At 35.5% G+C, this 26458-nt stretch overlaps 1 protein-coding gene across 3 annotated transcripts in view; it reads left to right on the plus strand.

Moving 5' to 3' along the window:
• b4galnt4a (beta-1,4-N-acetyl-galactosaminyl transferase 4a) overlaps window positions 1–26458 on the plus strand; it is a 324496-nt gene that overhangs the window by 275473 nt on the left and 22565 nt on the right. For all 3 annotated transcript variants that reach the window (XR_012400414.1, XM_068219134.2, XM_021473880.3), the window contains 5 exons: window positions 7866–7932; window positions 16738–16881; window positions 17064–17173; window positions 19501–19601; window positions 20029–20102. Coding sequence is in view for 2 of the 3 variants with exons in the window: in XM_068219134.2 (XP_068075235.1) it covers window positions 7866–7932; window positions 16738–16881; window positions 17064–17173; window positions 19501–19601; window positions 20029–20102 (496 nt within the window). In the remaining variant the exon portion in view is untranslated. The remainder of the gene's footprint in view (window positions 1–7865; window positions 7933–16737; window positions 16882–17063; window positions 17174–19500; window positions 19602–20028; window positions 20103–26458) is intronic.

Raw genomic sequence — 26458 nt, forward strand, 5'->3', positions numbered from 1 at the left:
ACCCTTGATAAAAAAACAGTCTGAAGAAACACTTTGATTGACAGTCTGCCTTTGTGTCATCAGAGGGGGAAAGCCACGCCCCTTAGTGACAATCTCTTCCTTATTGTCATAAACAGCCCTGAGTGAGCAGCAGCTGTCAGCCAATAGAGTTTTCACTTGATGATAATGTAAGTGACTAAAGTCCCTGTTAGATCACATGATTTTATCACAATTTCAACATGATTTCTTGGGTGCCATGGGTATTCGTAAACGACAAATGGGCGCTGTGAGACCAGATTCAATTGTTTCTTCTCATGTAAGCATAATTCATAACAGCCATTACAGTGGTTGCGACGCCTCACAACATCATCGCACAAAGTCTAGCATGTTTATTTTTTTTCATTCTTTATGTCGAGTTCCGTCACGTGGAACACTGCAATAGGAGCACAAAGTTTCTCAAGTTAACTCAACGGATGCCGTTAATGTGCTAGTCAGGTAATCAAAACATAAGCTGGGTGGATAAGATCAATCATTGGTTATGCAAACATTATCTTTTCTGAAATATATCTGACAGACTGGCACGAACATGCAGACATCTTCATTCTCACAATGAGTTTCTGAGTTCTCTCATCTCTCCAACAGAGTTTGTTCTTCCGAGGTAATCTGGAAACATTTTCAGCGCTGCGAAACATTGAAAAAGCATTTTCTGCTTATTCAGTGTGTCATTAATAGTGTAAACAGTTTAATATAGGCTTCTCTGAAACTGTGAATATTTCACTTTAATTTTATTTAGGCTAGATTATTATTTATTTAACAAACCAATACAATCTCACAGCAATTTTTGTTTCGGCGCATAGCGGACTTGTTTTGAAGTGCTTCACCTCAAATGTTATTTGTTTATAGATTGTTCTTGTTTATAGAAAACTGAGCAGCGAAGGATACATTAAAATTGAGATAAAAGTTATTGTAAATGAAATTAATTTCAAAAAGATATATTTTGCAAAAAAAATAAACAAATTATATGTGAAATAAATAGTTTGTGCCCCTCCACTACTTTATTCTGTGCAAAATAGTGACATATTAAAAAATTAGCAAATATATAACTGAGGCTTGTGATACAACAATCAAAGTGATCTGACCGGGGCCTAAGAGGACCTACTTCTGAGACATTTCTTTTGACATTTTCAGTTTTCACCGAGATGCTTTGTCCTGCTTTGAATCTGTTGCTATGGTCATGTGCTTGTAGCTCCTCCTTAAAAAAAAAAAAAAGTACAATCCCATTTAAATTTAGAGGGACTCTAAACTACACAATTTTGGATCAAAACCTAAAAGGGGCAGTTTCAAAAAAATATAAAAAATGGTTTGTGTGACATGTTGTGCTGAAACTTCACATACACACTCTATGGACATCAGATATTTATTTTACATCTTGTTAAAAGAGGTATAATAGGTCCTCTTTAATACTTGTAAATCTGCCATGGCACGATCGTATCTGGCTTTTAAAGGGAATGGAAGGTGAGTCAAATTTTATACCTTGCATTTAACATGTCTTTTTTCATTTTCGTTAAACTAGCAAAAGTTGATTTGACCTGGGCCCATGCACTTAGACCACTTTGATCATTAATGGTGCCATAATATGTAAATTTAGAAATACAGTACTTAGGCATTATAGCTGAATAATAAGAGTTGAATACATTGTAATAACATACATTATTTACTGATTATCATGTAAATCCAGAGAAACCTGCTGATAAACAGGCTTATACGAACACACATCTGATGATCTCCATGCTATCATTATTAATAAATAGCTTGATTTCCTAGTGAAATTACAACAGTTATAATGTTGATTTGTAAAATGTTCAGTGTTATTTAGTTTTGACCGATGCAGCAACTTATTTGTATAACGACAAGCGTAGGCATGTTTACATCCTGCCAGGATTGCATCTAGTGGCATTGTATTAGTAGTTTGATTTCTAAGTTGCTGTTAAAATAGCAACAGGCAGTGCCAGTAGCAAATACTATTTCTAAAATAGTGGCACCTCCAAAAAAAGAATGTGTGGAGTGGTTTTAAAATAACATAAATCTGAGTTTGTATTATATATTTTAGTAAGAGATATCATTTACATTGTATTAAGCGATATTCCTTTTTGATTTAAACAGCATTTGAATTAGAAATATATTTGATACAGTAACCATTGTTCCAACCGAGGTTACAGATGTGCTACTTACAGTGTGATATTGATATTAGTTATTTACTTTTATTTTAAGTTATTTATTTAGGTAGTTTGCGTATATATTCTTTTGCCACTAAATTTAATCTCATACAACAGTTGTTATGTGCCTGTACACACTTGCCAGACACAAATCATAATAAAATACTGTAGCCAGACTTGCTCTTTTCCAGCTCTATTGTTACATCTTTTTGTTTTACCTCACATACTGTATTGATTTTTCACACTGAAGGCTTCAGACCAGCCAGTCGGACCTCTGTTTCACAGTACAAATATCATCAGAGACATGAGACCATAAAGACAGGAATAACCAATTCAAACCACACCCATTTCTCCATATCTCAATGAGGACGTAACATAACTCCCAATGTTGTTTCTTTAAATTCAACATAAATAATTCCTACCCCTGGCAATAAAAATGTATAATCACCATTTAAATAGCTACTATGTAAAATAACATTACATATATATATACACACACACACACACACACACACACTTACTGGCCACTTTATTAGGTACACCTTAGTTTCACGTTGGCCCCCTTTTGCTTTCAGAACTGCCTTAATCCCTCGCTGCATAAATTCAACAAGGTACTGGAAATTCTGTTTCGTATTGACATGAAAGTATCACGCAAAGTTGTCGGCTGCACATTCATGGTGCAAATCTTCCGTTCCACCACATCCCAAAGGTGCTCTATTGGATTGTGATCTGGTGACTGTGGAGGCTGTAGAGGAACTCATTGTCATGTTCAAGAAACCAGTCTGAGATAATTCAGGCATTATGACATGGCACGTTATCATGCTTGAAGTAGCCATCAGAAGACGGGTACACTGTGATCATAAAGGGATGGACAAGATAAGCAACAATACTCCAGTAGGCTGTGGCATTGACACCATGCATTAGGTTTCAAATGCCAAAATACACATTAGTAGTAAGAAAAACAACCCTTTACAATTCATGAAACACACCACGGTTATCTGTGAAAAGGGCAATAACCATATTAAGCATAATCTGACCACATGCTTCACACAGTATATACATTGTCTGCGTAATTAGACATTTTGTGTTGTTCGTAACTGTACTTTTGCGCATGGGGTTCAGTTTAGGACCATGATCTGTTCACACTCCAAATCTGATATTGGCCACATTTATAACAGTAGTGTGAACAGCAAAAAAATCAGATCTGAGAGAAGAAATCAGATTTGAGCACTAAGCCACACAGTGTGAAGGTAACCCCTGGGAGGAAACATCATTCTTGAATCACATAAAAGACACGTTCAAAATAAGAGAATCTTTCAAGAAAGACTTATCTCTAGATCCTTTGTGGAAACATGTTTGTACCTTAGACTTTCAAGGAAAATTCATTGGTGAATGAAACTATGAAAGACGGAGGGAAATCTGCATTGCTATTACTGCAACTTCAAGCAAGGTCACCCTCAATAAAGCGATTCTACTTACCAATCAAGACTAAACACAGAGAAGGAAATGAGAGACACACTCACATCAACAGTAGCTTCTTCGGGAGTGTACCTACAAACCCTCCGACAGGCTACAATTCTTTTAATGACATTGTGCAATTACCATGTCACTTCTGCTTATGCTTGCTGTAATGAGGGGAGACAGGCCATTTTCCACAGCCAAACACACACACACACATACACACACTCCTAATATTATCCAAAATGACCAGTAAAGATGGAAATATGTTTAGTTTGAAGAAGAAAAAATATGATTTGTTTAAAGTGAGTGTACACTCACCAGACACTTTATTGGGTACACCTGCCCAACTGCTCGTTAGCGCAAAATTTTAATCAGCCAATCACATGGTAGCACCTCAATGCATTTAGGCACGTAGACATGGTCAAGATGATTTGCTGCAGTTCAAACCGAGCATCAGAATGGGAAAGAAAGGTGATTTAAGTGACTTTGAATGTGGCATGGTTGTTGGTGCCAGACCCGATGATCTGAGTATTTTAGAAGTTGATGATCTACAGGGATTTTCACGCACAACCATCCCTAGGGTTTACAGAGAATGTTCCAAAAAAAAAAAAAATCCTGTGAGCGTCAGTTCTGTGGGCAAAAATGTCTTGTTGATGCCATAGCCCATGCTTTTTGGGCTGTTTACACTGTCAGGTCAAAAACAGATCTTTTTTTTTTTTTTTTTTTAGAATATGCAAAAAGGTACATAAATTGGGATCATACAAATACAAAACATCAACAAAAACATCAACAAAAAAAAACCATAACAAAATAACAATAAAAAACATAATAAAATAGTCAAAAACAGATCACATGTGGGCCAGGGAGTGATTCGTTCATTTGCGCATGCATACAATTGTGCAGGTGGAGTAGAAGATTAGGCAAGGCAAGTTTATTTATATATAGCACATTTCACATAAAATGGTAATTCAAAGTGCTTTACATAAACAATATTAAAAGAAACAGGTATATTTATTCCCAGTGTCGTTAATATCAAAGTTGATATTTTAGTCGCACCATGTTGGTGTTTTGTAACATCTAATATTTAAGAGGTGGGTCGTTAGCCCAACATTCAACCCCCACACAGGGCTGCATTTCCAAAAACCATTGTTAGCTAACTAAGGTTGCAAGTTCAGTCGTTACAAACATAGTTTGTTGATTTGGCGTTTCCCACAAACATTCAAAAACTGCATCGCAAACTTGTACACTTGCAACTACACCTCAAAAGCTATTGTTAGAAGCATAGTTCCTGGTTGTGTTCTATTCCCAGTTATCCTCTATATGCCCTATTTATTTAGAAGAGTCTAACATTTACACTTGGAATGATAAAAAACAAAAACAGTAATTTCTTGAATGTGTAATTTGCTTTTACATTTCATTTTTAGAAATTTTCATTTTGACTTCATAAATTACCTACAACCATTACGATATGATTTATATATATGAGATTAGAATACATGTAAGCTTAGTGAGTTTATATGGAATAGTCTCAATAATATTTGTAAAGGAAGCATTTATAGGTCCTATATGTGCCATTTACATATATTTCATTTAATATGGAAAGTGAGTGCATGTTTTTTACCAAAACTAATATTGGATTTTTAAATAAATGTGTGTGTGTGTTTGTGTGTGTGTGTGTGTGTGTGTGTGTGTGTGTGTGTGTGTGTGTGTGTGTGTGTGTGTGTGTGTGTGTGTGTGTGTGTTAAACAATATCATTTGCACAAAAGTTATGGGTTTTTTTCTCTTAAGAATTTGTTACTCCTCATTTAGAGTGTCATCATGGACATTTTACGTTATAACTAACGTGGTTCAAACGATGGATCTGCAACAAAGCAACTACGTTTTTGGGAAACACACGTCACTACATTGTTCTTTTCCCAAACAACTCATCATACTATGATAGTTCAGCCACAAGTTATGTCGTTGTATTGTAAATGCACCCCTAGAGGACCAAGAACATACATGCATACACTACGAACAATTTAGCTTACCAAATTCACCTAGCGCATGTCTTTGGACTTGTGGGGGAAACCAGAAAAACACCCAGAGGAATCCCACATGAACACGAGAAGAACATGCAAACTTCACACAGAAATACCAACTGACCCAGCTGGGGCTTGAACCAGCAACCGTCTTGCTGTGAGACAACAGAGCTACCCACTGCACTTTGTTGTTTTTTTTTTTTTATACTTGTTTCTTTTTTGGGCGGCATGGGAATTAAATTATTTGAAACAGATTAAAATGTGTTGAGACAGGTTTAAAAGAAATCAAAAGGTAAGACATAGCACAGTGCTCATTCAGTAAAGGCAGGGCTAAACAGGTGTGTTTTAAGTCTTTTTTTGAATGTGCCTAATAGTGGAGCACATATGATCATTTTTGGGAGCTGATTATTTCCTTTGTTTGAGCAGGGCTCACAAAATCTAGTAGCCCGAAATCTCTGGGCTATTGTTGTTTTCAGTTGGGCTATCAAAATTTATCTACACTGTGCCTGGTGGACTATCTAGATACCTGTGGAGTTAGGTTTAAGTCGAAAAGACAAGCCAATCATATGCAGTCTTGAATTTGAGTCGTTCTCTAAACCCAACCAATACTGTTTTCAAATGCAAATTACTATAGAAAAGCGTGGACCACATGCTTCTACTGCAACCTCACACTGCTTTTATTAGTTTGGTTCTCCCTGGTTTCTGGAACCATCCTTCACCAGACTGTTGAGCCACCAATGGTGAGCCACCGATCAAACTTTGGAAAATGCCAACATGTAGCGATCATTTTGCACACATTTTATGCCATGTGTACCAGTGAGCACATATTTGTTGGTTCTCAAAAATGTTACCCTGGGCACATTTTCCCAAAGAGCCTGTGGGTTTAGTTTTTTTATGTGTTCCCGAAAAGTTGTTCTGCACCATGGGCCTTTATAACATGTTTGCTTTAACCAGCCTCAACCACAGCACTGCAATGTTCTGCCAGTTCCAGAAACTTACTATTTAAACTACTTTTGAACTACTAGCCATTGATCTGTGGCACAAAGGAGTTTTGATGTTTTGACAAACTTTAACTATATTTTTTCTAGAGACATTCTGTGTTAAGACATGTCACCTTGTACTGTACTTTCCCTTTTGCTCATTTGTTGCCAGACTTTTAATCATTAGAATAAAGGCTTTTGACTGTCAGGTCTAATTTGCCACATCATCTGGCTAAAACAACCACTTACAAAACATTTAATGCAAAAGTCCCAAGATTATGGTGGGAGAATCTTTTTTTTTTAAATTGAGATTTATTTTCCAGGTACCACTCAAAACCGGATCTGGAACAAAAGAAAAGTTCCATGATGAACACTACAAAAAGCATTATTAGTAACAATTTTTAATATGACATATTTAATTATGGCACAATATTTGACTTTGATGTTGCCATTTTTACATAAAAAATAACACAAGCAGGTTAAATTTAGGATAGGTTAATAACCTCTAAGCAGGGCCGGAGCAAGCTGAACTGGCGATCTAGGCAAAAGATGATTGCGCCGCCCTCAACCTGAAAGTGAAAATGGAACTGACCGGTTCGTCAAGTGAATAAGGGGGGTGGGGGGATGAATGTGTTGCATATAAAAGTGGGGACCGTTGGGGGGTGGGGGGTGTCGCGGACGTAAGTGAGGACTGGGGGTAGGGGGGGGGGGGTCATGGCCACCGCCCTCACTGTTCTGCCACTCTAGGCCTCTATACATATCTAAATTGTACATATCTAAAGATATTTTCCACCTAATCTAAAAGTTATGGGTCGTTACTTATAGACATGCAGCCATTTTGTCTTTTATACAGATGACAGTAGAATTTTAAAGCTGAAACAACAGTTCATTAGTAAACCTTGACATTAATGTCATCAAACTTACCAAATCTTGCAATTGGGTCTTTTTCATATTACCTCACTGTGTTAAATTTGTATTATTATATTATATTATTATATTATTGTATTATATCCTAGTGGGTTGGTAGAATCTCATGAGCCCTGATTCCCAGAAATCACCAGAACTCCTTGCATTCAAGCAGAATTTGCCAGTCTGATATGCAATATGCAACATGCATCATGCAGCTCAAAAATGGTGTGTTTGCCAACCATGTTCATGCCATATGAGGCTTAAGAACTATTTGCTCTCTCTCTTTGTCTTCATTATAGTGGCGCCCTTTCCTGCCAGGACTCAAATATGAGGTCATCGATTCTGCCTACATCTCCTTGTACACAGGTAACCCCTCCCTCCTTTATCAAATCTGCCAATTTCTTAACTAACCGGTACTGACTGACCATTAGAACTGTCGATTGCTTGAGTTGCTTGATGATTTGACGGTTTGAACTTCAGCCATTGATGTTATTCTTTGAGGTGCATGAAAGGTTCTTATTGGAACTCTTTATGAAACAGACAGTGTTTTCGCAGAGTTGCCGAAGGAAGAAAGTGGCTTTTTCATGGTCATTGAGATTGATGACAGTTACTTCTTCTGCCGGAGGCTGTTTCCAGTCGCTGGTCTTTGTGTAGAGAATGGTACAGTATGTCCCGTTGGGCTTGAAACGACTAGATGTATTAGTTGCATTACACTTTAAAGTTATTTTCCGTGCCCTGAAGTTGTATGTGCAAAGACTTTTAATAGCGTCCTGCAGAGTTCACCACAAAATTGATGAGTTTAGTGGACGTAATTTGCTTTTAACGTTTTTTTTTTTTTTTGGGTGTCAGCGCCCCGAGGTGAAGCAAAATTGAAAATGTGCTTAGAGCTGTTGTGACATAAAGAGAGGAAGGACGTGCAGTGAAAAACAAGGTTATAAAGCCTCGGTCAGAACATACTTGCTCTCAAAGGGAATATCGGGCATGGAGCCTTAGCATTTGTAGCTGTTGCCATGGTGATGATGCTGACCTTCACAGATAGCCTTTTGGAAGAGTCTTCAATACACATGACGTTTTGTAACACAGCCAAGCTTATCTGTTTTCATGCAATTCACTACACACACACACACACACACACATATGAACGCACATATATATTTTACATTCAAGTAGGAAAGAAGAATTACAAATGAGGCGCCAATCTTTTTATTTTTTTAAATAATTACATTTCTCCTCCTGAATTTTAGATGACATCTCAGCAAAGTTTTCTCAGCAAACTTTCCCAGATTTCTGCTATCAAAGCTTGAAGAAGTCATTAAATAACTTTACATTCATAACTTCATGAACCTATTCCAGCATCTCTGGCCAAAATTGAGGAAACACGCAGGACAAATGATGAGTTCAATACAATTTTTTAACAACAACAACAACAACAACAACAATAATAATAATAATAATAATAATAATAATAATAATAATAATAATAATAAATATACTCTGTAAATTTAGTAACTAGATAATTTTGACTAAGGTATGTCTTTAAAAACTGAAAGAGTACTGCTAACGATACTAACTTTGCCATCTTAATAAACATAAACAAAAAGTACATTGATCACACACTTACCAAATCCATAGAGTCAGGAAAAGGAACCGCGTCTTTTTTAAAAGAAGACGAGTGGCAAATGCAGAGTTTACCACTACCAGATGTGAAAAGCTGTAAGTGTTAGCAGACCACTGTAATCCACACACTTTTGATGCTCATTAACAATCATAAAGTCCTTGGGCTGCTGGAATTAGGATGTTGTTAAAGGTGCAGGTGTCGTGCAGTGAGGGGTTTGCGTCTTTAATAATCTACAACAGGTTCCGTTCAATAAACAGTAAGAATGATTAATAAACACATATCAAAACAGTCCCGTAAAAGTCACATCTTGTCTTCAGTTTTGGGCTTAGGCGGCTTTGCATGCACACTACAAGCATACTGCGCCAAGGCCCAACTGAACCGCGCTCTGGCACACGTCTTACAACCTGGCCAGGGCCAGCCAACTGAACTGTGTCTGAGCCCGATTCAGAGCACTCACACTTCTCAAACGATCCAGGAAACAGGCCTGGGCGTGGTTTGGATAGCATAGTGTGAGTACGTCCTGAGAAAAGAAAACTGTTGGTCATTCAGTCTTTAACATCTTTAATACACTTAGTTATCTTAGACGTCTCATCAGGTTTAGTTGAAATATACAATTGAGTATCATCTGCATAGCAGTAAAGGCTGATGCCATGTCTTCTTATATTGTCTCCCAGGGGTAGCATGCACTGTATATTGTAAACAGCGAAGGACCTAAAACTGATCCTTGAGGCACACTATACTTTACTGGCCTGACTTGTGAAGGTTGTCCATTAATATTCACAAACTAGTAACAGTCAGCTAAGTATGACTTAAACCATTGTAGAGCCTGATCCTGGACACCTGTAGAATTTAAGTGATCTATGAGGATATTGTGGTCGATGGTGTCAAATGCAGCACTGAGATCAAGTAAAACTAATAGCGAGATGTTATTGGTTATTTTCACTAATGCTGTTTCTGTGCTGTTATGAGGCCTGAAACCTGAATAAAACACTTCAAAAACATTGTTCATCTGCAGAAAAGAGTATAATTGGGGAGAAACTACTTTTTCTAGTATTTTAGACATAAATGGAATATTTGAAATAGGCCTATACTTAGCTAAGTTGCTGGGGTCCAGTTATGGTTTCTTAATAACAGGCTTAATAACAAGTAGCTTAAAAGGATTTGGAACATGGCCTAAAGATAGAAAAGAGTTGATGAGGTTAAGAAGAGTTTCTCCTTTTACAGGTAGCAATTCTTTCAGTAATTTTGCTTGAATGGGTTCTAACATACATGTAGCTGATTTAGAACCAGCGATAATTTTATCTAGCTTTTCCTGTTCTAATCTTGCTCTTCCTGTTCTATGAAATCAAAACCTTCATTGCGGCACATTTATAAATGCAACACTGACAACCCATGTGTCCAAACAATTCTTCTTCTTCTACTTGTTTTAACTATGGTTAACAACACAACTTCTCTTTGCCATCTGAACACTGTAACAAGTAAAAACAGTCTTTGAAGCTATATCATGCATATTAAGGAAGTTGCAACTTATTCACAATAGAGGGCGTTTGGTTCCAACCAAGTCTTACTCATGAATTAATGACGAAAACTCAAAGACGTCACTTTGTACCAGCTGGTACAGACATCCAGTCTCCATGCTGGAATTTACACAAGGATCTCATTGCCATGACGTAGCTTCAAAACTTCTTTTCAAACCAGAAGAACGAATTTGCTCTAAATAGTGCAAAACAACCAATATTCACTTTTTTTTTTGGGGGGGGGGGGGGTTGGTTATCAGTGTGGGACATATGACTGTCAACAGCTCAGAAAATGTGTTTTGGTGTTTTGTGACCCTTTGTTTCATCAGTTGAACATAATAGAAGAAATTCTGAAGAAAGCTAAAACCCTGTAACGATTGACCTCCATATTTGTTTTTCCTACCATTGAATTCAGTAGTGACTGTTTTTTTTTTTTAGCTTTCTTCAAATTAGCTTATTTTGGGTTGAACAGAAAAAAATCTTTGGAACTATCTGAGGGAGAGTATACAGTAACCTTTCATTCATGGGTGAACTATTCCTTTAAATGTGCCTAGCCTTTGTTTTAGTTAGCTTTTTGATATCAGCTACCACCTGACAAATGTCTTAAAAGGAGACCCAGCTTAAATTGTCAAAAGCGTTGAAGATTTGCAACCCCAGAGTTAAGGGGTTAAAGTAAACATTGTGCACTAAAATGTTCTTCTTGGTTGTCAATGCTGTCTGGAAACTGTTAATGTAACGGTTTATTAGCTTTTTACACATTTAGTTCTTCAGAGTCGCTGCTGTTGGAAGCAAAGGGTTGTGGTAAATGTGTCTCCAGGCAACAGGGCTGGTGAAAGCCATCAGTTCTTCTGAAAGAGTTTTGCTTGAAAAGCTTTTATGAAAAACTGAGTCCCGACCAGGGTTTTCTTGCATCAAGTGTCAAATACTATGAAATGAACTCCCTTCAGACTCCCTTCTTGTGATTGTATTAAACAATATATAAGGTTTATTACATGCAGCATATAAAAAACAAGAATACCATTTGTGTACAGTAGTTTGTCGTGATTACAACTCAGGGTTTGATATGATTAGTGTTTTGTGTGGAATTAATAATCAAATGGATGTACAGTATGTTGTACAATAGAACCCAGGAGTCATTTTGATGTATAAAATAGAGTAACTAAAACATTTGGTGAGAAAGACAAGGGTTTATTGCACACTGAATTTGAAATTTGTCTGAATCACTGTCCGGTTAAAAAAAAAGTATTGGATTAAATGTTTTCTGTTTTGCACAGTTTTTGACAGTTCATGGCTACCATACAAGCAGTATGAATGCCGTCAATTGAGTCTTCAGCACAGATAACTTTATGACAAACAGTGCATAATGTAAATAAAAAAAACGTTAGGATATTATGGAAAACTCAAATAAAAAAAGAAAAAAGTGATTTCTAAATTTACTTTGACTTGTATTTTATTGAAAAAAAAGATGTTAAGGGACTGAAGTGATAAAGTATTTAAGTTGTGATTTTATAGTATTAAGTATTTAAGGTGTATTAAGTATTTAAGGTGTATTAAGTATTAAGTATTTAAGGTGTTATAATTTACTTTTTTCCTTTTTTTTTTTTTTTTTGTATTTTCCATACTGTCCCAACTTTTTCTGATTTAGGGTTGTATGTTGTTGGCAAATAAAAAAAAATAATAATAAAAAATAGACAATGTGACAGTCATTGTAGCTTCATTACATTTTCTCCTGGCCTGTGCTGTATGCTTTTTTGTTTTGTCATATCAGTTTCTGTTCTCATGTTCTCTGATAACCAAAGAGTTGTTATGTTGTAAGACTCAGGAGACATTTGGATGTATTAGGGAAAAAGTAACTAAAACATTCTGCAAGGTATAGCGAGAAATCTCTGGGTATTGTCAGTGTGTGACATTTGCTTGTGAGAAATTTAAATTTTGAACACCTCTTATGCTTAAAAATAGCCCAGGGCCTGAATGGAAAAATCTTGTTTAGTACATAACCGGTATTGTAATAATAAATACCAGAGTACGCTCCTTTCCGCTTGGGTTCTTGTTTGGATTCGACTGCTTGTTTCTTTGACCTTTATGTGAACCCCCTTTGAACATGGCACAGAGTGTAAGCACTTCACAGTGTTCGTCTCATACACATTAAAGAGCAGTGTGTGTGACAACAGCCACTTCTGCTCTCTCTTGGGTTGCAAATGTACATCAAAGCCTGTCTCATCTGCATTGAGGGGCTCTGGTGGGCTTCGTCGTTTGAAGGGTGGCACTGTCATTTGTCACACAGACACCGGGGTGTCTCTTATAATAAGTGACCCACATATTAACAAGATATTGAGCTTAAACAGACAGATACCACCTAGACATCAGTAAATGTGTGAAATTTGTCTTTAAATCTGTCCTGGTTGCTGCAACAGTTTTTGTAGTTGTTAAAGTATTTTGGGGGGATTTTTGTTTTGGCCTGGTGCCCTTTGGGAATTAACATGATTAAGTAAGTAGAATGTTTGGCATGTTTGTTATGGGGTGTTCATATTAAAGAGAGAGTCCACCCAAACATTATGAATCTATTATTTATACATGTCACAAACCTGTTTGAGTTTCTTTCTTTTGTTGAAACCAAAAGATATTTTGAAAAATGCTGAAAATCTGAAATCACTTCCATAGTATTGGTTTTCCTACTGTGGAAGTCAATAATTACAAGTTTCTAACATTTTTCAGAACTTACGCCTGTTTCGCACCGCTAGAAGTGCTTAACGGCAGCTGCTGCACCGATAATTCTATCTCTGTCTATTCTGTTTAGTTACCTATATATCTATATATACACTTTAATTACTATTTATCTGCAACAAGGCCCGCGGCAACTTCCTCCAATGCTATTTCCTTAACCTGCAAGTGTTTATTTTACAAACTATAAAGATCCTTAAGAGCTGTATGCTTCCCAAGCTGTACGAGGAGTGTCATTCTTTTCTGGTAACTAAAAAAACTAATACTAGAGTTTTTTTAAATTTGGTTTTATAGTTCGGGCCTAAATAAATATTTGTGGCGTTTTTAATAATTTGAGTTCATTTGTTTGGCTATATAAAAATCAGTGGATATTATTGATGCATTTATTAGGTAAATTTGCTTTAAATCAATGTGTTTTGGTCATTATCAATGCACTTTATTTTAGCGTGAGCAGTGGAGCAAAAATAGTCACAGCGCCGAAACTATCGTGGCATTGTTGCTTTAGCAACGCTTATGCCTTGCGCTGACGCGCTGTTTCTGCGTGCGGTATGAAAGCTTTAATCTGTTGACATGGACGTCGGAAAACACGAGCTGCTTACACTCTGTTCATGCGCTGCTTGCAGTATGAAACAGGCTTTACTTTGTGTTAAAAAAAGAAACCCACAATGGTTTGCAACCTCTTGAATAGATGCTGAGTAAATGTTATTTTTGGGGTGAGCTATCCCTTTAAGCTGTCAGGGGTTTTAAAGTGTTGGGATGTTGTTGCTAGTGTATTGTCAGGATGTTGCTAGGGTGTTTTCCTTGGTTGTCCGGGCATTTGTAAAGCCCTTGGCACTCAAAATTAACCACCAGCTAACACTGGGCTAATATTGGACGTTGGTCAGTTTACTTTTTGCAAAGTTTCTCCTGTTTTTTGACGTTAGCTGGACACTATCAGGAGCTTTGTGGCCAATTGTGCACATTGAAAGCATTTAGTGCCATTGACGAGAGAGAGAATTGTGAGAATTTTCAGAGAATAAACGTAAAACTGATTAAAGTAATCACAGTCAAGACTACATGGTGGGAGTACTGGAGATAAACAGTTATTAGGGTGTCATTGGATGGTTGTCTGGGTGTTTTGGGTAGCTGCTAGGGCATTGTTGGGCAGTTGCTGTAAAAAAACCCTGGAAACACTAATGGAATGTTTCCACTGAGTAATACTTTACGGTAAGGCATGGTTCGGTATGCTTTTATGGCAGTTTTCATGGTCAAAAGGTACCAAAAAGTTAACCATTCCGCTTTCGAAAGGGTACCTAGCACAACAAAAGGGTTCCAAAAGACGGAGCAAGACGTACAGCTGAACGCTGTTAGTTTTTAGAGATATGTCACTAGCTTGTGCACAAGCCAGGAAAATGAAAACAAAGGCAATGCAATTTTTAAATACACCGTCGAGACATTACACGGTAATAAAATATGCATATAATAACAAGCCATGGTCTACCTGAGTTCTAAGAAACCTTGTCGTCATCTTGATAAACAGCTGCAAAGCCAAGAAGAAAAGCAGAATCTACCTTGTGCCTGTTGCTGTTTATAAAGCGTGAGCGGTTTCACTTTCTCGAGAGAGCTCGACGCACGTCTATATTTGAAATAACGAACATCTTGAACTGATGATAATAAGGTGCGCGTGATTATTGAAGTGCTTCTAACATCCGATCCTTTCAGAAACAGACAAACGCAAGAGTGACGCACAAAAAAACAAAGGTGAAGCCTGAAAAAACAAAGGAGCAAAGGATTCTTTCAGCAACCTAAAACAAACTGCCATGTTTAACTATTATCATAACCAGCTATGCTTATCAACCAAACCCAAGCATAAACTCCCACCTTCATCTTTTACTAACTGCCTTGCAGACATCAACTCCTGGTTCACCTCAAACTTCAAATAGCTTTTCCATTCCCACTGATGATTCTGTCATTACCACCTCCCCTCAGGTTAAGAGTCTGGGGGTCATCTTGGAGAGCACCCTTTCATTCACTGCACATGTTAATAATGTCACCCGATCCGCTTATTTCCACCTTCGAAATATAAATCCTTTACATTCTTCCCTCACACCTCATTCAGCTCCCATTCTTGTTCATAGTTTAGTCACATCCCGTTTAGATTACTGTAATTCCCTTCTGTTTGGCCTCCCTAAAACAACTCTTTATAAATTACAACTGGTACAAAATGCTATGGTATTATCACAAAAACTCCCTCTATGTCACATCACACCCATTCTCCAACAGCTTCACTGGCTCCCCATCTTTTTAAAATACTTCTTTTCACTTTTAAAGCCATCCACAATCTCACACCTCCATACCTTGCTAATCTTATTCATATCACCACACCTTCTTGAACGCTCAGGTCTACTTCTTCCATTCACCTCACTGTTCCCTTTGCCTGCCTTGTCACCATGGGGAGCAGTTCCTTCAGCCACTCTGCTCCTTAGCTTTGGAATTCACTTCCTCCTGATCTTGGTAATTTAGACTCTTTTTCACAATTTCAATCCAAACTCAAAACACATCTGTTTAGAACAGCTTATTTACTTTAACCCGACTGCATTTTTAAAGTTTGTATTGTTTTGTTTTTGCTATTTCTATTATTTTTATTGTGTTTTTATTTGAACTGATTGTTCCAGCTGTCCTGTACGGTGACCTTGAGTATCATGAAAGTATCATGCGTGTTGTTTTTTAACTCAAATAAGGACTAAATGTATGTTGTGTGTAGTTTTTCTGGAATTGGTAACATATCAGAGACTGTAATGGTCTGTATGTGTTCATATATGTTGCATTTTTTTATTTATTTATTTTATATAATTGCAGACATTACAGGCTATTTGGGTCATTGATCTACAGTTATAATCAAATTATGTTCATAGAAAGGTTAGTCATGAACATTTACAAAAGTATTCATCAGTATAAAGCATCTGTTTTGTGGGAAGTGCTTCTCATATGATATGTAAACGACCTGTACAGCTTTACTTTGACATTTCCTTGAGCCAGAATGACGTTGACTGAAACTTTCTGTCATACACCACACCCACCAAAAAGGTATCATTAATATCCTTTTGGCAGTGGGAAAATAATGTCATACCTCGAATAAAATACACATTTCAAAGCACTTGAGACCTTTAAGATAGCCTTTTTATTACATCATGACAGGCTTCTGCGGTGGTCGCTACTGTTTACTTTCCCATGTCAGAAACATTCCAGACAACACAGTCCTGTTCTTATGCCTGTTTATAAACAATGACTTCTCATCTTCATTTATCTTTCTCCATTTTTTTTTCTTTGTGAAAGATGAGAGCAGTTTGAAGATGAACCATGTGGATCACATTCCGCAGACGCTGGCCAGCCACAGTCGTGTTCCTGCAGAGACCCACATCCACAGCCAACACGGCGCCGATATGCTGCAACCGGACCCCCGCGACACCTTTTTCAACAGTGAGCCTCTATGTGTCTATTCAGATCCTCTTACTAGTCTCTTTTTATTTGACTCTTCTGCTTCTCTCTCTGTGTTGCTATTAATGTCTACTGATCCTTTTTGTGTTGTGCATTTGCTGTACACTAAATAATAAAAGTGAAGGCACATGAATTAAATGTTTTTCTTTTTATACTCTCTGTAGTTCCCATGATTGACCCTGCTCATCTTGAAAATGTGCTGCCCGCCTGTCTCTACTCTCCAACATATGTTGTCAAAGACTTCCCTATTGCCCGCTATCAAGGACTACAATTTGTGAGTGTAACGCATGTATTTTACGGCATATTGTTGAATCTAAGGCACGTTTGAGCAACAATTCTTGTGCACCTGTTATATTTTTGACTTGATGTTCAAATGAATTAAAATATCCAATGTGATCACTGCCCCCTTTTGGCTAACAATAGTAGTTGCAGAATAACGCAAAAACCTTTCACAGTGTAATCAAATGGCATAATCATTTTATATTGTATAGACTTTTAAACATACACTATCAGGTGGTAATTTATCCTATTTTATTTTGTTTTATTCATTTATTTGTTTGTATATATATATATATATATATATATATATATATATATATATATATATATATATATATATATATATATATATATATATATATATATATACATACACTTAAAGTCAAAATTATTAGCCCCCCTTTCAATTCTTTTTTTTTTCTTTTTTAAATATTTCCCAATTCATGATTAACAGAGCAAGGAAATTTTCACAGTATGTCTAATAATAATTTTCGTCTGGAGAAATTCTTATTTGTTTTATTTCGCCTATAATAAAAGCAGTTTTAAAGTTTTTAAACACCATTTTAAGGACAAAATTATTAGCCCCTTTAAGCAATATTTTTTTCCCGATAGTCTACAGAACAACCCATCATTATACAATGACTTGCCTAATTACCCTATCTAGCCTAGTTAACCCAATCAACCTAGTGAAGTCTTTAAATGTCACTTTTAACTGTATAGTAGTGTCTTGAAAAATATTTAGTAACATTTTATTTACTGTCATCATGGTAAGGATAAAATAAATCAGTTATTAGAAATGAATTATTCAAACTATAATGTTTAGAAATGTGTTAAAAAAAACTCTGTTAAACAGAAAATGGAAAAAAAATTAACAGGGGACTAATAATATTGCAAAAATGAAACAAAACTAATTTTTAAAAATAATATATATATATATATATATATATATATATATATATATATATATATATATATATATATATATATATATATATATATGCTTTTTAAATTCATTTTGTTTTATTTTTTTATTATTTATTTATTTGTTTATTTATATGTATTATTTTTATTTTTTCTGTGTGTGTATTTACATTTGAAGTCAGAATTATTAGCCCCCCTGAATTATTAGCTCCCCTGTTTATTTTTTCCCCGTTTTCTGTGCTATGAAGAGCAGATTTTTTTCACCACATTTGTAAACAATTTAAATAACTCATTTCTAATTACTGATTTATTTTATCTTTGCCATTATGACAGTAAATACTATTTCACTAGATATTTTTCAAGACACTTCTGTACAGCTTAAAATGACATTTAAAGGCTTAACTAGGTTAATTAGTCTAACTGGACAGGTTATGGTAATTAGGCAAGTTATTGTATAACGATGGTTTGTTCTGTAGTATTTTGAGGGGAAAAAAAATTGCCTAAAGGGGCTAATAATTTTGTCCTTAAAATGGTGTTTAAAAACTTTAAAACTGCTTTTATTATAGGCGAAATAAAACAAATAAGAATTTCTCCAGAAGAAAAATATTATCAGACATACTGTGAAAATTTCCTTGCTCTGTTAATCATGATTTGGGAAATATTTCAAAAAGAAAAAAGAATTGTAAGGGGGGCTAATAATTACATATATATATATATATATATATATATATATATATATATATATATATATATATATATATATATATATATATAGATATAGATATAGATATTTATAGATAGATAGATAGATAGATAGATAGATAGATAGATAGATAGATAGATAGATAGATAGATAGATAGATATTTGCATTATTTATTTGTTTAATTAATTAATTATTCTATCTTTAGTTTAATTTGTTATTTATTAAATTTTTATTATTAGATTTTTTAATTAATTAATTTTACGTTTCCACAAAAAGCTAGACCAACTGCATTTTACAAAAGTAAAATTAAAAATGCTGCATCAAATTAAGTAAAATATCAAACTTGTTTTTTGTTTTGTTATCTTACTAACATTAATTTACCTTACAAATTTTTATGAATGAAAAGATAATGAATTTATCTTTATACTGATCCACAAGAGAGAGTGAGAATAGACCTTTTTTACCATTTCAGTTGCATAACAATACTAAAGTACTTTTGTACAGTCACTCAACATTTCCAAGGAATGAATGGGTTACCTATTGCAAAATCTGCTTTTGTTTATTAAAATAAAATTAGTCCTAAAATGTAGTGTGCTTTACTTTACTTTTAAATCATTTAATAAGTTGAACTGATTAACACACTGTTTTGTCCTGAAATTAGTACACTATAATGCTTGTATGTCTGTTTTTTTCTTAGGTCTATCTTTCTTTTGTCTATCCCAATGATTTTACCCGCCTTACTCACATGGAAAAAGAAAATAAGTGCTTCTACAGAGAGTCACCCATCTATCTGGAGAAGTAAGCATGTGTATAGATTGTAATGCCATTAATTATGATTAATGAAATAAGCTATAACATAACTATAACATTATATAGCATGTGTATATAATACTTATTAGTAATACAATTTCTGAAAGCTATTTTAGATCTGTTGACACTTGCCAACGTAAAAAGTTAGGATTTTATTTTTTAATACGTTTTAGCTACAGTAGCAGAAAGCTATTTCAGAGCTGAAATGTACTACATTTAGCTAAAATCATAAGATTACATTACTTATTTAAATGTAATGTGCACAGACAAAAACATGGCATTTTATCAAGAAAATTCATTCTCATAAAATTCATCAAATTAAACTAAAATGAGCTAATAAATACAATTCTTTAAAACTCAGCATTTCTGCCTTTCATAAATTCCATCTGTCTCTCTCCTGATCCTTCTCTAACAGGTTTGGCTTCTATAAATATATGAAGATGGATGAAGAGGAAGATGACAGGCCGTTTTTCTTCCCTAATCCTGATGGTGAGTTTGTGTGTGTGTCTGATCAGTGATCCAGAAGAGGAATAACACTTCATTAGTGCATCGTTCCATCAAGAGCTTTGTTTGAACATGGCAGATATATTCATCAAGAGATAATGGCTTTGGGTTGGAATGAATGGAAAGGAATAGCTAGAATTGTGTTTAACTTCAAAGTGCATGGTCATAACAGCAATTAATTCAAAGGCGAAATAGATTACTGACAATAGATGAATTCAGACCAAAACAGAACTTGGTTAAATGGTTCAATGCATAGTATCCTGTCTGATAATACAAATATCAACAACGTTAATGCAAAAAAACACATTTTAAAGTAAAAAAGAATATCACCAACAATAACTATGCAATGCAGTAACCTACATACATAACATAATAATACTTATTAATTAAAGTAAGACACTTAGCAAGATGTATACGTTTATATTATGAGGATTTTACTTTTAATATATATATATATATATATATATATATATATATATATATATATATATATATATATATATATATATATATATATATATATATATATTAAATATATATTTTATATAGCTTTACCCCAGCTAGAGGAGTTTAAGTATCTTGGGTTCTTGTTCACGAGTGAGTGAAGGATGGAACATGAGATTAACAGGCGGATTGGTGCAGCGACAGCAGTAATGCGGTCGATGTACCAGTTCATTGTGGTAAAGAAGGAGCTAAGCCGAAAGGCAAAGCTTTTGATTTACCGGTCTATTTACGATCCTACTCTCACCTTTGGTCATGAGCTTTGGGTCGTGACCGAAAGGAAAAGATCTTGGATACAAGCTGCTGAAATGGGTTTCCTTCACAGAGTGGCAGGGCGCACCCCTATAGATAGGGTGAGGAGCTCTGTCACCTGGGAGGAGCTCGGAGTAGAGCCGCTGCTCCTCCACATCTAGAGAAGTCAGCTGAGGTGGCTTGGATACTGTTTTAGATGCCTCCTTAACGCCTACATAGGGAGGTGTTTCAGGCATGTCCCATCAGGAGGAGGCCTCGGGGAAGACCCAGGACACGCTGGAGAGACATTAGCCCCTTTCACACAGTGATACCGGTAAATATCCGTAAAATTCTTCAGAACGACTTTACTGGTATATTCAAAAAAGCGCTGTTCACACAGGCGAGGACGTTACGGAATTTTTCTGGAAAAGAGCATTCACACATCCATCGCAAAATGCCGGTAAATTCTGACATCATTAACCAGAAATGACCTCTAAACGGCTGCGCTTTTGTTTGTAAACATTTGACTACATTACAAACTCTTCGGATGAATCAGTATTGAGGACAACTCTAATGAAAACATAGAGAAACACTTTCGCATGTCGAGATGTTCATGATATGTGTGTGCTGGCGCTATGGGCACTCACGGACACACGCAAAGCTTGAAGGTAAACAAACAACGGATTATCATAAACATTTTATCGATGATTATTTACACAGTTAGCATTAAGAATGAACATATAAACGTTATCTGACTAACATCGAGCAGCTAAAGGTGTCTGGAAAAATATTTAAAGGCTTTTATTCTCATAAACCGCGTGCACGTGAATGCGTCTGACTGTTCTGATTGGCTAAAGCAGGTGTCTTACGTCAGCACGTTCTAGACGTGTACGCGCTCTTTCCGACAATCTTCCATCTGCATTCACACAGCGCAGCATTCCGGCAAATTACCGGTAATGTTACAACTTCTCTTTCCAGAAAATAGCCAGAACGAATTTACCGGTATTTTCAAAAAGGGCCTGTTCACACATACAACCTTTCCGGAAAATTGCTGGTAATTTTCCGGAAAGGTCTGTATGTGTGAAAGGGGCTTATGTCTCTCGGCTGGCCTGGGAACGCCTCGGAGGCCCCTGGAGGAGTTGGAGGAAGTGTCTGGGAAGAGGGAGGTCTGGAGTTTTCTCCTAAGACTGCTGCCCCCGCGACCTGGCTCCGGAAAAGCAGATGAAAATGAATGAGTAAATGAATATGTACATACTTACATACATAGACTTTATTAGGTACAACTTACTAGTACTAGGTTGGACCCCTTTTTGCCTCTAGAACTGCCTTAATCATATGTGGTATGGATTCAACAAGGTACTGAAAATATTCCTCAGAGATTTTGGTCCATAATGATATGATAGCATCACGCAGTTGCTGCAGATTTCTCGGCTGCACATCCATGATGCAAATCTCCTGTTCCACCACATCCCTGCTCTATTGGACTGAGGTCTGGTGACTGTGGAGGCCATTTGAGGAAAGTGAACTTAATGTCATGTTCAAGATATGAGTCTGAGATGATTTGTGCTTAATGACATGGCGCGTCATCCTGCTGGAAGTAGCCATCAGAGTATGGGTAAACTGTGGTCATAAAGGGATGGACATAGTCAGCAACAATACTTGGGTAGGCTGCGGCATTGACACGATGCTCAATTGGTACTAATGGGCCCAAAGTCTCCAAATTCTGACCCTACCATCTAAATGTTGCAGCAGACATTGAGACTCATTAGACCAGGCAGCGTTTTTCCCATCTTTTATTGTCCAATTTTGGTGAGCCTGCTCAAACTAGTCTGTCATTCTCCTCTGACCTCTGGCATTAACAAGGCAATTGTGCCCACAGAACTGCCACGTACTGGATATTTAATTCTCTGTAAACTCTAGAAATGGTTGTGCGTGAAAATTCCAGTAGATCAGCAGTTGCTGTTCACGTAAATCACATATCTTCCCCATTCTGATGTTCAGTTTGAACTACAGCAGATCGTCTGGACCAGGTCTACATGCCTAAATGCTTTGAGTTGCTGCCATGTGATTGGCTAATTAGAAAGTTGTGAATGATTTTCATTTTAATGACATAGGTGATGCTTAGGTACAGAATGCAGTGTTGCTCTTTCTTTAAGACTATAACCAAGGTACATAAAAATAATAAACTTCAGTAGTGAGACAGTGTTTAACTACAAATATTTAACGCACTTTTCCACCCAATTGAAAAGTATGGCTCTGAAACAGATTCTTTTTAAGTTCAAATATTTGTAGAAATTTTGTAAATAAGCCTGTAAATTGAATATTGTCAAGAATAAATTATCATTCTGTTATCATTCAGAGGTTCTGTTGGACCTCCACTGGTGGAATAACCCTCACGCAGACATACACTCGAACATAAAAACATCGTATTTATTATCGATTACTATACTATGTTTTGAATCTGTTCTATAGTTGTTCTATCTGTTATAATTGACTTCATTTGTAGTGGTCATTCTACAGATGCTGTGGTAATACAACGGCTATAGTAGGATAAACACATTAAAGATATTTTGTTAGAATTTGATGGATATTTTTAAAAATGTATCCCTGGCATGAATTTTAAGTAATGAATATATGTTGAACTGAAAAAAAAATAAAAAATAAATCATATTAAAGCTTTAAAATGTAAAATGTAATTTTTTTTTTGTAGAATTTCTTAATTAATTATGATGTTGTTATTAATAGATAATATGATTTTGTCTGTATTGATCTTGCTATGAGTTTTATTTTGCCATGAATTTGCTGAAATAAACAGACAATATAAACACATGGCCCAATAATGTACTACAGTAAGTGTACAGTTTACTGTAGTAAAAAAAAGACTACTATACTAACAGCATTATGTTACAGTTTATTAGTTCACTATAATGTTGTAAATGTATTTTTTGTTATACACTTACAGTTGAAGTCAGAATTATTAGCCCTCCTGAATTATTAGCCCCCCTGTTAATTTTTTCCCCCAATTTCTGTGTAACGGACAGATTTTTTCAACACATTTCTAAACATAATAGTTTTATTAACTCATTTCTAATAACTGATTTTTTTTATCTTCTCTATGATGACAGTAAATAATTTTTTACTAGATATTTTAAGAAACTTATAAACATCTTAAAGTGACATTTAAAGGCTTAACTAGGTGAATTAGGTTAACTAGGCAGATTAGGGTAATTAGACAGGTTATTGTATAATAATGGTTTGTTCTGTAGACTATCAGAAAAATATATATAGCTTAAAGGGGCCTTAAAATGGCTTTAAAAAAATGAAAACTGCTTATTCTAGGTGAAATAAAACAAATAAGATTTTCTTCGGAAGAAAAAAAATATTATCAGATATACTGTGAAAATTTCTTTGCTATGTTAAAAATCAATTGAGAAATATTTAAAAAAGAAAAAAAAATCAAAGGTGATTTATTAATTCTGATTTCAACTGTGGAACTATAACATGATTGAAAACACTATACTGTAATGCACTGAAAAAAAAAACACTTTGAACGAACCTAAAACAATACTGTAACTTGTTACAGCTCAAATTAGTTTTGACTAATTTGAAAAAAAAATATTTATTTTGGGAAAGCAAGGTGAAAAAATATGACTCAAAGGTAAAATATTGTTTTCTAGATGATGAATTAATTGAATTACTTTGGTTAAACTTTAATTTGGCTTAAAATCAAAATACAAGTAAAGTAACCTATAATAAACTCACAGAAATATAGAAAAAACTGAAAGCACGTAAACAGTATCTCTTATTCATGTGGTGACATGAAAACTGCTGGTTTAAAGTAAAAATATTACTTTGGCCCTGTTTACACTGCCAATTTATTGAGACATTCCAATTTGTATGTCATTAAACTTGCTACAATGTGTTACTTCTCCGCGGTTTAATGATGTAGAAAGAAGAGCCTATGTGGAGATGCCAGCGCAGTAAACAACAACATCAGAGGGAACATGGAGGAGGAAAGTGGTCAGTCATTACAATTTGATCCCACTAGACCTGAGATCTTTCTCGTACCCACAAATTCTTCTGAATGCTGTAGGACACAATATATAAACCATAGGCGCAAACTGCAATGCTCCTTCGCCTAAAAATCATTTTAAAGTTGGCCGAACTTCGCATATTTTGCATGACTAAAAGCAAGACAATTTCTTCCATTGTGGCTAGTGTGGCGCAGATGCTTGAACCCGCCTTTACGCAAGCATGAAATCGTAAACTGGATAACAAGTGTAAACACATGAATCGGAAATGGGTCACAATTAAAAGAACCTGTAAACGGACAGGCAAACAAATTAGATATAGGCAACAAATTGGAATTGAGCGTCAAGACCTGACAGTGTAAACGGGGCCTTAAAGAAAAAACAAACGTTTAAAGTTTACTTAGGGGTTTCACTTTTGTTTTTTCTTTTCTTTTAAGGCAAACTGAATAAAACAAGTTAAAATCTGAAACAGTAATTTTTCACTTAACATAAAAAATGTAGTTTAAGACTGGAAAAATGCAGTGTTCCATGCAATTCATTCAGATTTTTCCAACACAAATCGATTAAGTTAACTTATCAATGTTAAGTGGACCAAACATAAACTAAGTTGTCTCAAAATCTTATGAAGTGTGTTGTTTAAGCTTATTTTACATAAGTAGTTTGATCAAGCAGCAAAATATTTTTTGGAGTGAATGAACACTGTACACTGTAAAAAAGTGATTAGTTACTTAAAGCGAGTAAACCAATTGCCTTAAAAGAAAAATGTTGACATTACAAAAATAGTGTAAGTAAACCCATTGTATCTTGGAACTGTTAAGTTGACTGTATTTTTATAATTTTGCTAATTTTACTTACTTTTTTCAAAGTCAACTAATCCCTAATACAGTGTCAGACTATTTTAGCGCGTCTGTTTTCAAATAATTACTGTAATTATCACAATATTACATATTTGGTGCTTCATGAAATCTACAAAATCTACACTTATAGCCTGTATCGAATTTAGAAGACACACTTATTAGCAGGAGTCTGGAAGTGCAGATTTATTTTAATTACTGTCATTTTAGATACAGAAAAGCTGAAAAAAAATATCCAAATATAATAAAGGTGTATTGGAAAATATTGATTAGTTGACTTTTATTTTTAAAAAGTGCGACCCAGGCTCATTCTGAAAACGCAGTCCCGTGGACGTTTCTGGAGACCGTGAAATACGTCCCGGAGGTACGTATTTTTGCAGTTTTTGTTTTCGCGAATCCATGAGAGGTCGCTGTGTGCGTTTTTCGCATCTCAAAAGTCTCTCGCGAGTGCCATTTGCGCCTGCGCTGTTCTCGTGTTTACCGACCAGAGGCTGCTGTCGAACGAACATCTGTCTGACTGACTAACTGCGACCGGCCGATCGGCTGACACACCCTCCTCTTTCCCTAAACCCAAACAGTTTTACCAATTGACCAGCCCACCAGCTTGCTTCTCTAAACCCAACTAACAATTTACAAAAGCTGTCCAGAAAAAGAAAAGCCCTTGTCTGATTTTTTGCCTCATTTTTGGATTTTACCAAATTCTCACCCTGTTATGAACTTGTTT

This window comes from Danio rerio, chromosome 25 (genome assembly GCF_049306965.1).
Source record: "Danio rerio strain Tuebingen ecotype United States chromosome 25, GRCz12tu, whole genome shotgun sequence".
Lineage (NCBI taxonomy): Eukaryota > Metazoa > Chordata > Actinopteri > Cypriniformes > Danionidae > Danio > Danio rerio.